The sequence below is a fragment of the Carassius gibelio genome, chromosome B21 (genome assembly GCF_023724105.1).
Source record: "Carassius gibelio isolate Cgi1373 ecotype wild population from Czech Republic chromosome B21, carGib1.2-hapl.c, whole genome shotgun sequence".
In the NCBI taxonomy this organism is placed as follows: Eukaryota; Metazoa; Chordata; class Actinopteri; order Cypriniformes; family Cyprinidae; genus Carassius; species Carassius gibelio.
The window spans coordinates 20,059,944-20,074,217 of NC_068416.1; the positions used below are offsets into that span (position 1 = coordinate 20,059,944).

General features: G+C 36.0%; 1 protein-coding gene across 1 annotated transcript in view; it reads left to right on the plus strand.

Annotated features, from left to right (window-relative positions):
- The window catches only part of unc5da (unc-5 netrin receptor Da), a 171,703-nt gene that overhangs the window by 123,821 nt on the left and 33,608 nt on the right, over nucleotides 1-14,274 (plus strand). Inside the window, exons 3-6 of the mRNA XM_052588949.1 lie at nucleotides 611-754; nucleotides 1,597-1,700; nucleotides 10,625-10,805; nucleotides 13,017-13,184. Coding sequence (XP_052444909.1) covers nucleotides 611-754; nucleotides 1,597-1,700; nucleotides 10,625-10,805; nucleotides 13,017-13,184 — 597 coding nt within the window. The remainder of the gene's footprint in view (nucleotides 1-610; nucleotides 755-1,596; nucleotides 1,701-10,624; nucleotides 10,806-13,016; nucleotides 13,185-14,274) is intronic.

Here is a 14,274-nt window from a genome sequence, read left to right on the forward strand (position 1 = left end):
TTAACTCCATTTAAAGACATTTTGAAACTTTTCATGCAGTAAGCTTATTGTAGCTTAGAGTTGAATTACATTTAAATGTATACTATTTGATGATTTATTTCTTGGAATCAATCAGAGCCGTATGTACTGTATAAGGGACCAAAAACATTGGGAATCTCATTTAGAGAGTCATTAAATGTGCATAGAAAAAATTTTACTTAATGCACAGGTAAAGCTAGAAAATAATTTAGTCAAAAAAGGGGTGAAGAACAGTTTAGCTAAATATTTTGCTTCAGAAATGCCTCACAGAGACTTGTGCGCAGAGCCTTAAATCAGTGAATCGTAAGAGAGAGAGAGACGTTTAGAAAGCTTTTGATTATTCGGTTCACTGTGCAAACATTGTGATATAAATACATTTAAACAGGTTACACTGCTGCTTTTGGAAACATTGCTCATTAATGGAAATGCTGCATTGTTTTGGGAACAGCTGAGCTGCTGCAAAATGCAGTTAAGTTTAGAGAATCGCTACCTTTAGTTAGTACTGATTTACAAAGACTGTAGCCCTTAAAAAATGTGGATCGTGTCTCCTTTTTTTTTTTCTTAGCCATTTATTTTTTTCCTTTCTGTGCAGGGCTGAAGATCCGTGAAGTGATGATAAATGTGTCCAGACAGCAGGTGGAGGACTTCCACGGACCCGAGGACTACTGGTGTCTGTGTGTGGCCTGGAGTCATCTGGGCACCTCCAAGAGTCGCAAAGCCACCGTCCGCATTGCATGTCAGTAATAATTATATATATATAATTTTAATATTTATATGGAATAGCTAGGTTTTTCCAAAGCAACAAATGGAATTGCAGAATGGAAATACTGGATACTGGAAATACTGGAAATTACTTTCTAAATAGGTTTTGCAAACTCTTGCACTAATGAAAACATAATTAGATAAAGTCAGCATTATTGTATTATTATTTATATACAATTTTGGTGATGAAAACAAAGTTAGCACACCTAGGCTCCAAAACAAAATGGTAATAATAATTTAATAACAGACCATCACACAGCTGACATTTGGAGGTTGCAGGCTCTTCATCAGGCAATATAATCAAGATATTAATTAATATTTTGAATTAGCTTTTCTGGATTTTGGAAACATTTTTATTTAGTTTGAATTTGTATAAAATTTTACATTACTAATTATTTCAATTACCTTTTTCTTTTATGTTTCAAATTAATATTATTTTTTCAAATTAATGTTTTTTTTTTTTTAGTTACACTGGATAGTACCACCCTTAAAATACCATTATTTGAACCCTATTAACTCCTATAGTTGAACTGTACGATAATTTACTGTAGAAGCCATTTTATACTAATGCCAATAGTGAGTTGCAAAAATTGTTTGCATTAACCTTCATGTGTTAATGCACATCAGTTTAGGCCTTATTTTTAGATGTACTAGGAGGAAGAATTTGTTTATATTGAATCACAACAATATTCCATTGTTGTGAATCACATTGGAATCATCATTCAAATAGTTTTAACAAAAAAAAAAATAATCTACTTTATTTTGCTAGTAACGTAGCAACTTCATGTAACCAGTGTCCTTTGTGTTTCCATATAGACCTACGGAAGAACTTTGAACAGGAACCGCAGGGGTTGGAGGTGCCTATTAATGGCATGATCGTTCTCCACTGCCGCCCACCCGAGGGAGTGCCTGCAGCTGAGGTGAGTGGGTAACAGCTCCCTCTACCTGTCTGGATGTGTGAGTGTTCAGTCTATTGAACAGAATTTAAAAGGACAAATCAATCAGTCAGTGCTGACATTCAGTACGCTGTATGTGTCTTGCCTTATAGGCATTTGATGAGCATGCTTTCCCCGTGAATTAGGGATGAGTGCAGCTGTATTTCCGAGCGAGTACCAGTGTATGCATTATCATTACCGTAGTCAGGATTCTGGAACGGATATATTTAAAAGTGCATTTGCACAGGATCTGCAGTGCATTTACATGTGTCTGTTGATTTTTTCTGGGGGTTTTTAGCAAGCACCTTCTCATTACATTAACTTAAGGGATGTTTGTGTCTCTTTTAAGAACTTTCTACTTTCCTTCTATATTTTTTTTCTTATATACAGTATGTCCTGAATAATATGTGTTTTCTGAAACAAGAACTGCCCCATGCTGCTCAGTTCCAGCAAGAGATAAAAGATTTAGCTCAAATGGACAGTTTGTGTTACTGTAGGCCCCTCGTCTTCAGCTTGCTGGGTCACTCGCAAGGCCTTTTCTTTTATATACATGAATGCCAGTTCAGAGATGAACACAGACTTTGAATAATGCAGAGCAAATCCCAGCCTAACCCTCTGAACTGCTGCTCACTGTCCTAAGAAAACTCATTCTCCTGGGAACAGGGTTGCATTGTGAAGCAGCAGTTGGTCTATCTATCTGTCCATCCATCTCTGTTTTTGTTATAACTCTGGAGTCTGCATTCTAGTTTGCAGCAAGAAGTGATACTGAATTATGTGGGTGTCAAAGGAATGTTCTGAGAAACCGCTCTCAGGTTCATCTCAGTGACTCCAAGTATATAATATCGAACCTCCTACAGAGTTTTGTGACAGGCTTAGGAGGATATCCATGTGCTTAGTGGAAATCAAACTCAAAAGAAGCAATTGCTTCTCATAAACCCAGTGTCAAATTATTATCATCCCCCACATTCTGGTGAGATGATAAGTGATACCGCTGCGTCTGCTTCTCTGAGGCTGCTGACAGATTCCTTGTGTTTTTGTTTTGTTTTTTTTATGTCACTCTGTGTTCTCTGTAGTAGTTTCAGAACAAGCTATACTTAAACTAGGCCACCGCATTTCAACATCAGCTTGAAAAAAAAAAAAAACAACAACAACAAAAAACAAAAAAAATATCAACCCGTGCCATCTGTCTTGTTGGAAATAAATCTAAAATGGCTGTATGGTGAGCTGCCGTCTGTGATCTGGAGGGAAGCAGCCTGCACCATCACTACAGCTAATCAATAGTTACCAGAGCCAACATGGTGCTGCTGCTGAAAAGGATAGTCAGGCTTAGGCGATGTTTGAGAGCATGCCAAGATCCGGGTGCAGAGGTCTCTGTGCCAGAAGGGTTTGTCGCTGGAGATTACAGGTTGGCAGCTGAACGCTCCCTCTGTAATCATTGCTGCTCAAAGTCTAAAGGTCAAGCCGAAGAACTCTGCCACCGGTAGACATATGAGCCAAGATGGCTCCCCCGTTGGCTGGCTGATACCATCTTTGGACGGGACACAAGTCTGGCTGAGACTGGAAATTGATCAAGGGCTCGGAGAGCGTTGGCAGGTCACGGCTGACACGCCACCTCTGCGCTTCACGCGGCTTAATTATTCTGCTCTCCATTCTGGCAGCGAGACGTGAAAACTTGATTAAATCACTTGTATTTGAGTTTTTGTCTTTTTTCTAAAGACATTTACGAAAGGTCACGGGGCTCGTAACAATTTTGTCATTGTTTATTCTGGCACATGTCATCCTTGTCCTTTGTTTGTTCCCCGCTTGAATGGAAACCTGTTTAGAAAATATCATCTCCCTGGAGCAATAAGATCATCCCTGTTGAATAATGAGCGTAACATGATTAAAACAATTACACCAACAAGGAAATGAAAGTGTGATATTAACTGTCAAAGTAAAGTTCATACAGATTACTCACAGCTAAGATGGGAGAAAAAAAGTCTCTCAATAACTTTGAGAGACCGGACCGATCATTAAGCTCATATTAACTTCACAATCCTCATCCACCGACGCAATTAATCATTCAGTCTGATGAAGCAAAGTCATTTAAAGTGCTTAAAATGTAATTATTCAGCAATAAACATGGCACGGCCCGCGCTGTCAAGAGTAGGATGAGAAGGAAGGACACGTCCGGCCCGTTCTACCATCACATCCGAAATAGAGCAGTTGGATTTGGAAAGTTCATTTCTTTTAATGCGATTCAGTGAAAGTCACCGTAGCGTTCGTAAGGGACCGCGGACTTGATTGAAGCAAAGTGATGCAAAGGGACATTAATGAAACTGGAACTTAATTGAGTAGGATGGAACAAACCCAGACTAGACCTCCTTTTGTAATTGCCTTCTTGTCACTTTCACTTTCCGTCTAAATGAATGTAAATCTAAAGGGTGATTTTTGCCCAGAATGACAATGTTATGAGGTGTTGTACCCGTTTCCGGGCTAATTAGATTGACCTGTTAGGGACGTGCCAGATTCAGTTGAGAATGAGCCTGTTTCTTGAACGTAGCCACCCGGAACGTTTGTCCGTGTTGTTGGCCTCTGCAACGTCTCAATATAACAACATGATTAACTGCAGTAAGTAACTCCTTTATGGCAGCAGTGTTTTTGGTTTTAGTTTTTAGCTTTTTTTTCACATTTAAAAATAAATTGTCAAAAAAATCAAAATGGTAAAAAAAAATTAAAAAGAGAAAAAAAGACAAATTATTTAACATTACGTATTAATTATGTATGATTGTAGTTTGTGTGTGTGTGTGTGGATATTGCTAAATATCGCACGTGTGGGTGTTTCTTCAGTTTTGGCCACTTTTATATGTTGCAGTTGGTTTTAATTTATAGAAATAAGGATCAGCTGTCTTGCCATTAAATATTTCACCATACCTTCACCATTTATGTAACTATTTGACCAAAATAAAAGGATGTATAGATTTTGTTTTACACCATTTATTTATTTACACTACTTTTAAACTTTTTCTTCTGTGGAACATAAAATAAGATATTTTAAACAATGTTTCGACTGTTTTGACCACATAATAAAAGGTAATGGGGTCCAAAACAGCACTGGATCATTTTGACATTCATTGCAAAATAAGATTTTTTTTCTTCTTCTTCTTCTTCTTCTTTTGTGTTTCACAGAAAAAAAATAAATAAATAAATCATGGTCATACAAAGTCATATCATTTCATATCATTTATTTAATCTTTTCAAAATCTGAAAATCTGTCAATTATGAATTTGAATTTGTACATGTTTAAAAATATGTCTCGAAAACAGAAATAATCATAAACCCTTTTAATATGCATTGTTGGAAAAAATAATAATAATTATTTAATTTTTTTTTTTTTTGCTAAATGTTTTGTTTCCAAGGAGACAACCATCTGAGAAATAAAGAATGTATGATGTACTGTAAATAAACACCAGGTAAATATCATATTTGCATCATGTGTCAGTGTATCTCCATTAGGCAATCAGTTTAAAATATTTTATTTTATTTTATTTTGTAGAATAGATAAAACTGTAGAATTATCTGTAGAATAGTTAAAACAATCAACAGTCCACAGTAAGACTATCAAGATGGTCTTTTTATTTCAAATATATTTTTGTTCAAATAAATGAACTGTATTTCCCATCATGGCAACAGAATGTTACTAAACATAGTACATTTAAGATGAGCTGGAATTGACACTCAAAGAATATTCATGACTTTCAAAAAGAAATGGCAGTATTTTTCTGTAATGCATGCTTGTAGACATTCTCAGAATAATTAAACTAAAGTGAACTTGAAGAGAGTTTATTTTCTGAAAGTACACAAGGTTAAAAGTAGCCATAAATGAAGAAGCTCCCATTCAGTATATAATGAACAGTACCGGTTCAACGTTGAATCCTCCGATGGCTACTTCCGGCAGGATAATGCACCATGTCACAAAGCTTTAATCATTTCAAATTGGTTTCTTGAACATGACAATGAGTTCCCTTTACTAAAATGGCCCCCACAGTCACCAGATCTCAACCCAATAGAGCATCTTTGGGATGTGGTTGAAAAGGAGCTTTGTGCCCTGGATGTGCATCCCACAAATCTCCATCAACAGCAAGATGCTATCCTATCAATATGGGCCAACATTTCTAAAGAATGCTTTCAGCACCTTGATGAATCAATGCCACGTAGAATTAAGGCAGTTCTGAAGGCAAAAGGGGGTCAAACACAGTATTAGTATGGTGTTCCTAATAATCCTTTAGGTGAGTGTGTGTGTGTATGTGTGTGTGTGTATATATATATATATATATATATGTATATGTATATGTAATGATACGACCTTTTTAATCATCGGGAAGAAGGAGGCGGGAACCGGCGCACAATCAAAACATTTTAATAATTGAAAAATAAACACAAAACAGCACACCAGCCCCTCACTGATGACTGGTGCGCTCAAAATAAAAAGCAAACATAAAATAATGTCCCAGGCCTGGTCCTCTCTCATCCTTCACGGTCGTCGCTCCAGTTTTATATCCTTCCATCTCCTACGTGGGACTCGATACCGGCGGTGGGGCGCAGGTGCAGCTCATCTTCAATCACTACACCTGGCCTAACTCCTCGTTCCCACGCCTCTCGGCCCCGCCCCACTCGCCACAGTATATATATGTGTGTGTATATATATATATATATATATATATATATATATATATATATATATATATATATATATATATATATATATATATATATATATATATATGTACATACTTTTTTTCATATGCTATGCTATGTCCTCTGTTGCGGACACTAGGCCTCAGTTGTTGTTGTTGTTTTTAAATAAAATGACATGAAATTATATGTATAAGCAAAAACAATTGCATTGTTTTTTTTTTCAATCACCAATAACTTTTGGGGTTTCAGGATTCTTTGTAACCAAATTTTTTTTTTTCATATGCTATGCTATGTCCTCTGTTGTGGACGCTTGGGCTCAGTTGTTTAAAAAATAAAATGACATGAAATTATATGTATAAGCAAAAACAATTGCATTGATTTTTTTTTCAATCACCAATACATTTTTGGGTTTTAGGATTTTTTGTAACCAAATTTTTTATAAATATGATTCTCAACTATGTTATGAAAGATAAAATGGAATTTATTTTGTCATTTTTTGATTTGAAACCCCATAATGTTTTGACATAACGTTTGAGTTGTTGGTCTATGAAATACAATTTGAAAAGTAGTCCGATTTAAAATATAATTTTACATATTTAAAAATTTCTTTAGCTAATTACAGGGCCTAACGTTAACCCAACTGATGGAAATAAATAGTAACTGAACTCAACTAAAAGCACAATATTATGGTGAAATTAGATCTCATGTTTGTTGAGTTAAAACCAAATTATTGTTGTATAAGCATAGCAAGCATCATAGAAAAAAAGCTAACAAACATTCATGACATGGAAACCATAATAATCATACAGAGAGAACATTGTTGCACACAGTAGCCCCCCTCCAACTTACATTATATGTGACGTAGCGGCAGGAACAAAATACAAAATATGACAGTGATAATCTTAGGTAATGATTATGTGTTTATTCAGTGTTAAAAGAGTTTGAATATTATTTTGTGTGATCTTTATAGCCATAGTGAAAGCAACCATAGATATTTTACCTCAGATCTTGTAAATAAATTATGCTAGAGCAAACAAACTGTGAACTCAAAGATGGTATAAAAAAGATGGTATCCCTCACTCAAAACTTTTCAGTCCATTCACATCTGAATCATCTATTTTCAAGGTCCACTTTTCTTTACTCAACAACACTCGCCGTGTTTTTGCTATCACATCGTATATTTATACTAGACGCGACAAAGCATTGCAAATCATATGGACTTTGTGTCAGCATCACTGATTATAATGTAAGTTAATGTCGCTTTCTGATGCTGCGTTTGAATTTTCATGACACTTTATTTCAAAATTAGCGTGGTCCAAACATTTTTTATCTTGCTATTTTGTACGAGTGAACTAATTAAAACCAACCAGTGTTCTCTAAATAGTTGACCAGTGTACATTACAGTTTATTTTTCTTTTTTTCTTTTTTTATGAAGTTTCTCAGATTATATCTTTAAGATTTGCATGCAGTCCCAATGCCCTATGGGCTCTCGAAGCTGTTGTGTCCTTGGAAACTCCCGCAAGCCTGTAGAACCAATGTAATGCTAGTCCGTGCCTTCAAAGGATGTTTGGAAAGAGGTTCAATTAGCGTGACATCAGAGTTTATCTGTATTGTCCTTTGATGGTCTTAGTCGGTGGGCGTGGCGTGGTGGTGGTCCGCATTCATGGGCCTGTAATTGGAACAAATGTGCTAATTAAACAAATTAATTTCCTCTGTTCCCTGACCGGAGGCTTATCACACCCGTTTGAATCTGTCCCTCTGTATTCGTTTCCTCTCTCATCTCTCCATCTCCCTCCAACCCAACGTTTCCCCCCCAGAGGCCCACAGCAGTCCCAGAAAAAGCCTGTGATTTGAATACAAAACACACACACACACACACACACACACGTACAGAACAAGAGGGAATTACTCCTCAACAGACTCTTAGAAGGGAGATGGAGGCATTGATAGAGGAAAAGCTTTAGATTAGATCTCAGATAATGAAAGAGTTTAGATAACAAGTAAAACGGATTCACAGAAGGGGGTTTTGGAGGTAAAATACAGGCTTTTTTAGTGTATTTGATCTGGGAACACAGGGTTAAATGAACCTGTGTGTGAGGTGGTTTAAAAAGATATGGAAATTAATACTCAGTAAAGCAATAAATGATTGAATTAGGTTTTATTATTTAAAGTGTTTTTGGGCTGATAATTATGCAACTGTACACAGATGATCTCCAACTGATATCTTATAATAGTCTTAATAATTAACTGCTCAGTGTAATCTTTCCATTCACTAATTCAACACTTGTCAGTCTAGTAAACTAAAGGAGCAAATCATGCAGTGCCATCTACAGACTATGAACAATAAAACATTTATATTCGAATGAAAAGCCCTTATCCAATAACTTCATTTTATATATGACCTTGATGTCTTTCAGTCTTTAGTTTGTTTTGAGGTTGTTCAATAACTTCATATTTTAGCTTGATTTAAAAAACAAACGTATTACAGATACATTTATAATGGAAACAAATCATACAGATTTTTTTAGTATACCAGTTAAACGTATATGAAACTCTCAGTATACAGCAGCATTTATCTTTATATTTTTTCATAGATTAAAAATAATATATATATATATATATATATATATATATATATATATATATATATATATATATATATATATATATATATATATATATATATATTTCATGTAATAAATGTAATAATTTTATAATGTATAAAAATTATTTACATTTGTCAATGTAATTTTCAAATACTGTATCAAATACTGAATAAACATTTATCTATTTAAACATTTATCAGACATAAAATTATTTATCTGCACAAAAAAATGTAGTATTTGCTATTTTTAGTAGGAATATGCTTTATACATTTATATATATTATGTCATTAATGTTTCATGTTCCTAGGGATATTTCTCTGACATCTGTGCACTGTGTGTGTGTGTGTGTGTCTATATATATATATATATATATATATATATATATATATATATATATATATATATATATATATATATATATATATATATTTCTGTTACTAATAGATCAGTGATGTTTTTCAACATAAGCATTATGAAGTCAAAGAAGCAACATGATTGGATTAGCTTTTGCGGTTCAACCGTAAACACAGAATGAAGGGAAAGGCAAGAGAGGCAGAGAGAAAGAGAGAGAGAGAGAGAGAGGACAAATGCAGTCACTGCCGTTCTGGGAGCTCTGGAATGGAACGGAGAAAAGAGAGAAATTAAAAGCATATGATGAAAGAGTTCTCTCCGGCCATCACGAAGATGAGAAAGAGAGAGAGAGAAATCTCTCACACATGACAATCTGATGGCTGATTTATTGATTTTCCTCTCTTCATTATTCTTTAAGGCCTTAGAGAGGGAGTTGTGCAATTTTGCTTGCCCCACGTGCGTGTTTGCTGCCGAGATGTTCTAGCTCTGAGGGCGAGAACTTTACACATAAACAGAGATTCCCACGGGGTGTGCTGTGTTTTTAATCTGCAAACACGCAGTGACATAAATCAACCCACGTCCCTGTGCCCTGACGACTGCCGCCCCTCTGGACCGACTTAGAACTAGCGGCTGTTAGCAAACGATTGCAATTTACGTGATCAACCATGCAAGAAGGGTACGTCGTCACGCCATTGCTACGTTTGTAAATCCTAATGAATCAGAACGTCAAACATCAGAGCTGAATAAAAAAACACTTGGCGGGACTTGACCTTGCTGTCGCCCCAAACTGACATGAGGTCTTTGGATGAGCTGTGACCTGTCACCCGATGGTTGACGTGTTTGATTGTGACCCAAAAAAAAAAACGGAACATAATTTTTTGTGCTGTCAGTCTTTGATAGGTCACACAGAGGTCATTGTGAAGTGCTTGCTGTTGCATTGATATGGCTGGTGTCTTATTTGACAATGTATTTTGGATTTAATTGGCTGAGCTGATGTGGGGGCGAACTTTGCTCCAGATAAGCTGTCAGGAACAGCCTCATGCTGGTTGTGAAGTCTGAGAAAAGGTTGGCAAAAAAACTTTTGCAAATCAAACTCTATAGCCTCCTCGTGAAAACTGTAGATTGGTTCCAGGAGAGGGGGCTACTTTTTGCTTGTGGCCTCAGAGTTGCATTGCTTCTCTGCTGGTTGGATTGACAGTAAACTTTCATTAAAATGTCTGGATTTACTCACAAAGGCTGGTTTTAAGCTGTCAAATCTGCCTGTTTTTTTTCTAGGTTGAGTGGTTGAAGAATGAAGAGCTGGTGAGTTCTCTTGAGGACATCAATATTGACACTCGAGCCGACCACAACTTGATCATCAATGAAGCAAGGCTGTCTGACTCTGGAAACTACACCTGCCTGGCCAGCAACATCGTTGCTAGAAGACGTAGCGCCACAGCAACAGTCATAGTATTTGGTATATAAACACATTCGGAATATCATTATCATTCAAATATGATTTTAGTTTGGTATTTAGTAGACTTTACTCTAGACTTTTTTTTTTCTGTGATTCTTTCTCCAGTTTACATGAATCATCCACAGCTGATTTTATTCATCAAGGAATAAAACAAGTGACTATCTTTATGGATGAGTCATTAAATCATTCACAAAACAAGTGGCTTTCTTTATAAGCAAGTGATCAAATCATTTACAAAACAATTTGTTTAAAAAAAAAAACTGATGGAATCATTCTATTACTCACTCATAAAAACTCAATATTGTTTCTAATTAGTGTTTTGATTGAATCATTGACTCATACAGACCGGAAACACTTTTTGACACCTACTGTATGTCACAGTGTAACCTAAAACACACATTCAGAAACAAAATAAGTCTTTATGAATAAGTCATTAAATCAATCACAGCTGTTTTTTTTAAAAAAACACTGATTTATCCAGGAACAAAACAAGTTATACTTTTAATGATCAAGTCATCAAATAATTCCCTCAAATTCTGTTTTACAAATATTCACTCATAAAGACAGTCACTTGTATTGTTCTTGAATGATTCAGCATTTTTGAATGAATCTTTTAAATGAATGAATCACTCGTAACCACCTACTGATGTAACGATTAAAACTGTAAAAAGAGTTGCTGAACAAATCCGCATCTGACAGACTGGCAGGAACACAAACAAAGCAGAATGACAAACAACAGTGACAAAAATGCCAGTGTTGTTGGACATTGGAATAAGCAAATGTATGAACGGGGTATGAGAGCCACAGATTCCTTAAATGATAGGGAAGAAAACATGCTTTATCTCATGCTTTTGAGTGTAAGTGCCAGAAAAGTTGCATTGAAACATCTGGATCTCACAAGAGTTACTGCAGATCACAATGTGTGAAAGTTTGGCATGCTGCAGAATGGTGCCGCCCATCCATTTAGTCACCTACACCGACCTTCACTCGAACAGTTTACAAAAAACGATCACCTATAAATCACCATCCCGCCATGATCCGTGACACAGCATCCTCATTTTTCAAATCCCCAATAATTCATCAAGCGAAACATAATGTAGAAATACACCGTTTCATCATTTCTCCAGACCTGTGTCTGCATGAGGCCATCACTTAGACGCCTGGTATGGGTTCGATTATCTATTTTTGTCAACACATATAATGAGTTAATGATTCCAACGCTCCCCGTGTGGCCAGCATTGCCACGGTTCAGGCTCCATTAGCCTAATTGACATGGTCTCCTAGTGTTTTATCCTCAATATTTTGATGGTAAGGTAATATGGCGCACTCTTTCTCCCTCTGAGTGGCTTCTTAGAGTCAGTCACAGATGAAGGCTAAAGCTGGCAGTTTCAGAGGCTTGATTAAACACACTGAAAAGCTTTGACATCAGCTGTCAGAAGCAGGCAGCGCTAAAAATAAAAAAGGCAAAATAACAAAGTGGCAGGTTCAAACCTACCCGACGACTACTAACTAAATAGGGCAAACACTCACCTGGGACGCTCGTAGTTACTCACAACCGAAAAGTAAATCGAACAAACACGACGAAAACACGGCCATACACATTTTCTTCCCTCCCACACGAAACAGCTGAGAAAAGAAAAAAAAAAAGAAAAACGACGGACGAGCCCCCAATTATGTTACAGCCACTGCTATAACACAAAAGAGGGATGACACAACGGCTCGATCAAAAGGGGAATTTATTAATAAAACGGAATATAACAACAAGTGGGAGAAATTAGACAGGAAATATAAGAAGGATAAACACAGAAGAGAGCTCAGCTACGACTCGGGACGGCCGCTCAAGTTCCGCCCCCGAAGTGTGGGAACTTGACTTCCTTTAAGCTCACGTAAATAGTCCACAGGTGTAGAGGATCTGCTAAATCAGAACAATGGTAAATCACGCTTTTCCTGCCCCTAGAGGGCAGGCAAATACATAAATATACATGCATGTAACACCTTGCAAAAATCCTAACACATTTATTTTTATTTTTGGTTACAGAGCTTGCTTTAATGTAGTTGCATGTGAAGCGAAACTCTCCAGATTGAACCATGTGGTGTGGATAAACAATGCCTTCTAGTAGGCCGTAGAGTAATGATGCATAAAGCTCATTTCAAAGAATGCAGTACAGAATGAGGCCAATGTTAATCAACACTTTTTTCTCTCTGTTTCAGTGAATGGAGGGTGGTCATCCTGGACGGACTGGTCAGAGTGTAACGTCCGCTGTGGGAGAGGAGTTCAGAAGCGGACACGGACCTGCACTAACCCTGCTCCGCTTAATGGAGGAGCTTTCTGTGAAGGAATGTCTGTTCAGAAGAGCACCTGCAACTCTCCGTGCCCAGGTTAGAGACACAGAACAGTTAACCTGTGAGTTGTGAGCTTGCAGTCTGAGCTGAATGTCATGAAACATCAAGGTCTAGGTGTTTCAAAAACAAATATGTTATCCTTAAATGTTATGTTTTGATGAGTCTTTATGAGCAGGTTATTTTGTTATTGGTTTGAATTGGTCTGCCAACTCAATAATTTGTGAAAGATTACTGAACTTTCTCACTAAATTATGAATCATTACTTTCAGTCATATCTTATTTGGGTGTAAAATATTTAAGGCAGTGCTATACATATGCTACATTCATATGTTTGGGGTTGGTATGTTTTTATGGCAAATTTTTGATAAATATTTATAAATTTATATTTTTGTGAGTCTCTTATTCTCATGAAGATCAAAAATACAGTAAAACAGTAATATTGTAAAATAGTATAACAATTTAATATATTTTAAAATGTGGTTTATTCCTGTGATGGCAGAGCTCAATTTTTAAGCATCATTACCCTTAGTCTTCAGTGCCTCGGAAATCATTCTAATATGCTGATACTCAGTTCTGAAAACAGTTGTGCCGCTTAATACTGTATGTTTTGTAGAAACCGTTGTACATTTTATAGAGAAAGTTCAGTAGAATAGCATTATTTGAAATATTTTGTGACATTATTTATGAAAATGAAATGTCTTTTTAATGCATCCTTGCTGAATAAAAATATTAATTTCTTTAAAAAATAAAAATGAAATCAATCTAACTGGCCCTCAACATTTTAACATGAATTTTTGAAACTGAATATTTATACTTTTACTAAGGAAAACAATTAAAAAGTGAGTCCTTACTTTTTTTTCTACCTGAAAAAAATTTGAAAAGTTACATATTACTTCTGATCTTCTACCGGGAGCGGTAAGAGAAACAACCAATCAGAGCTGCGGTCCTTAACTTTTTTTTGTGTTCAAAGTATACAAAATGTATATAATAAGCGATTACACCATGAATGCATTTTCCAAATCGTGTTTTTAGCTTGTCCTGAATCACTAGGGTACACCTATAATAAGTGTTTATATTCAGACTATTTTAGATTGCTTCAGTAACCCAGTACCTTTGTGATTCTTCA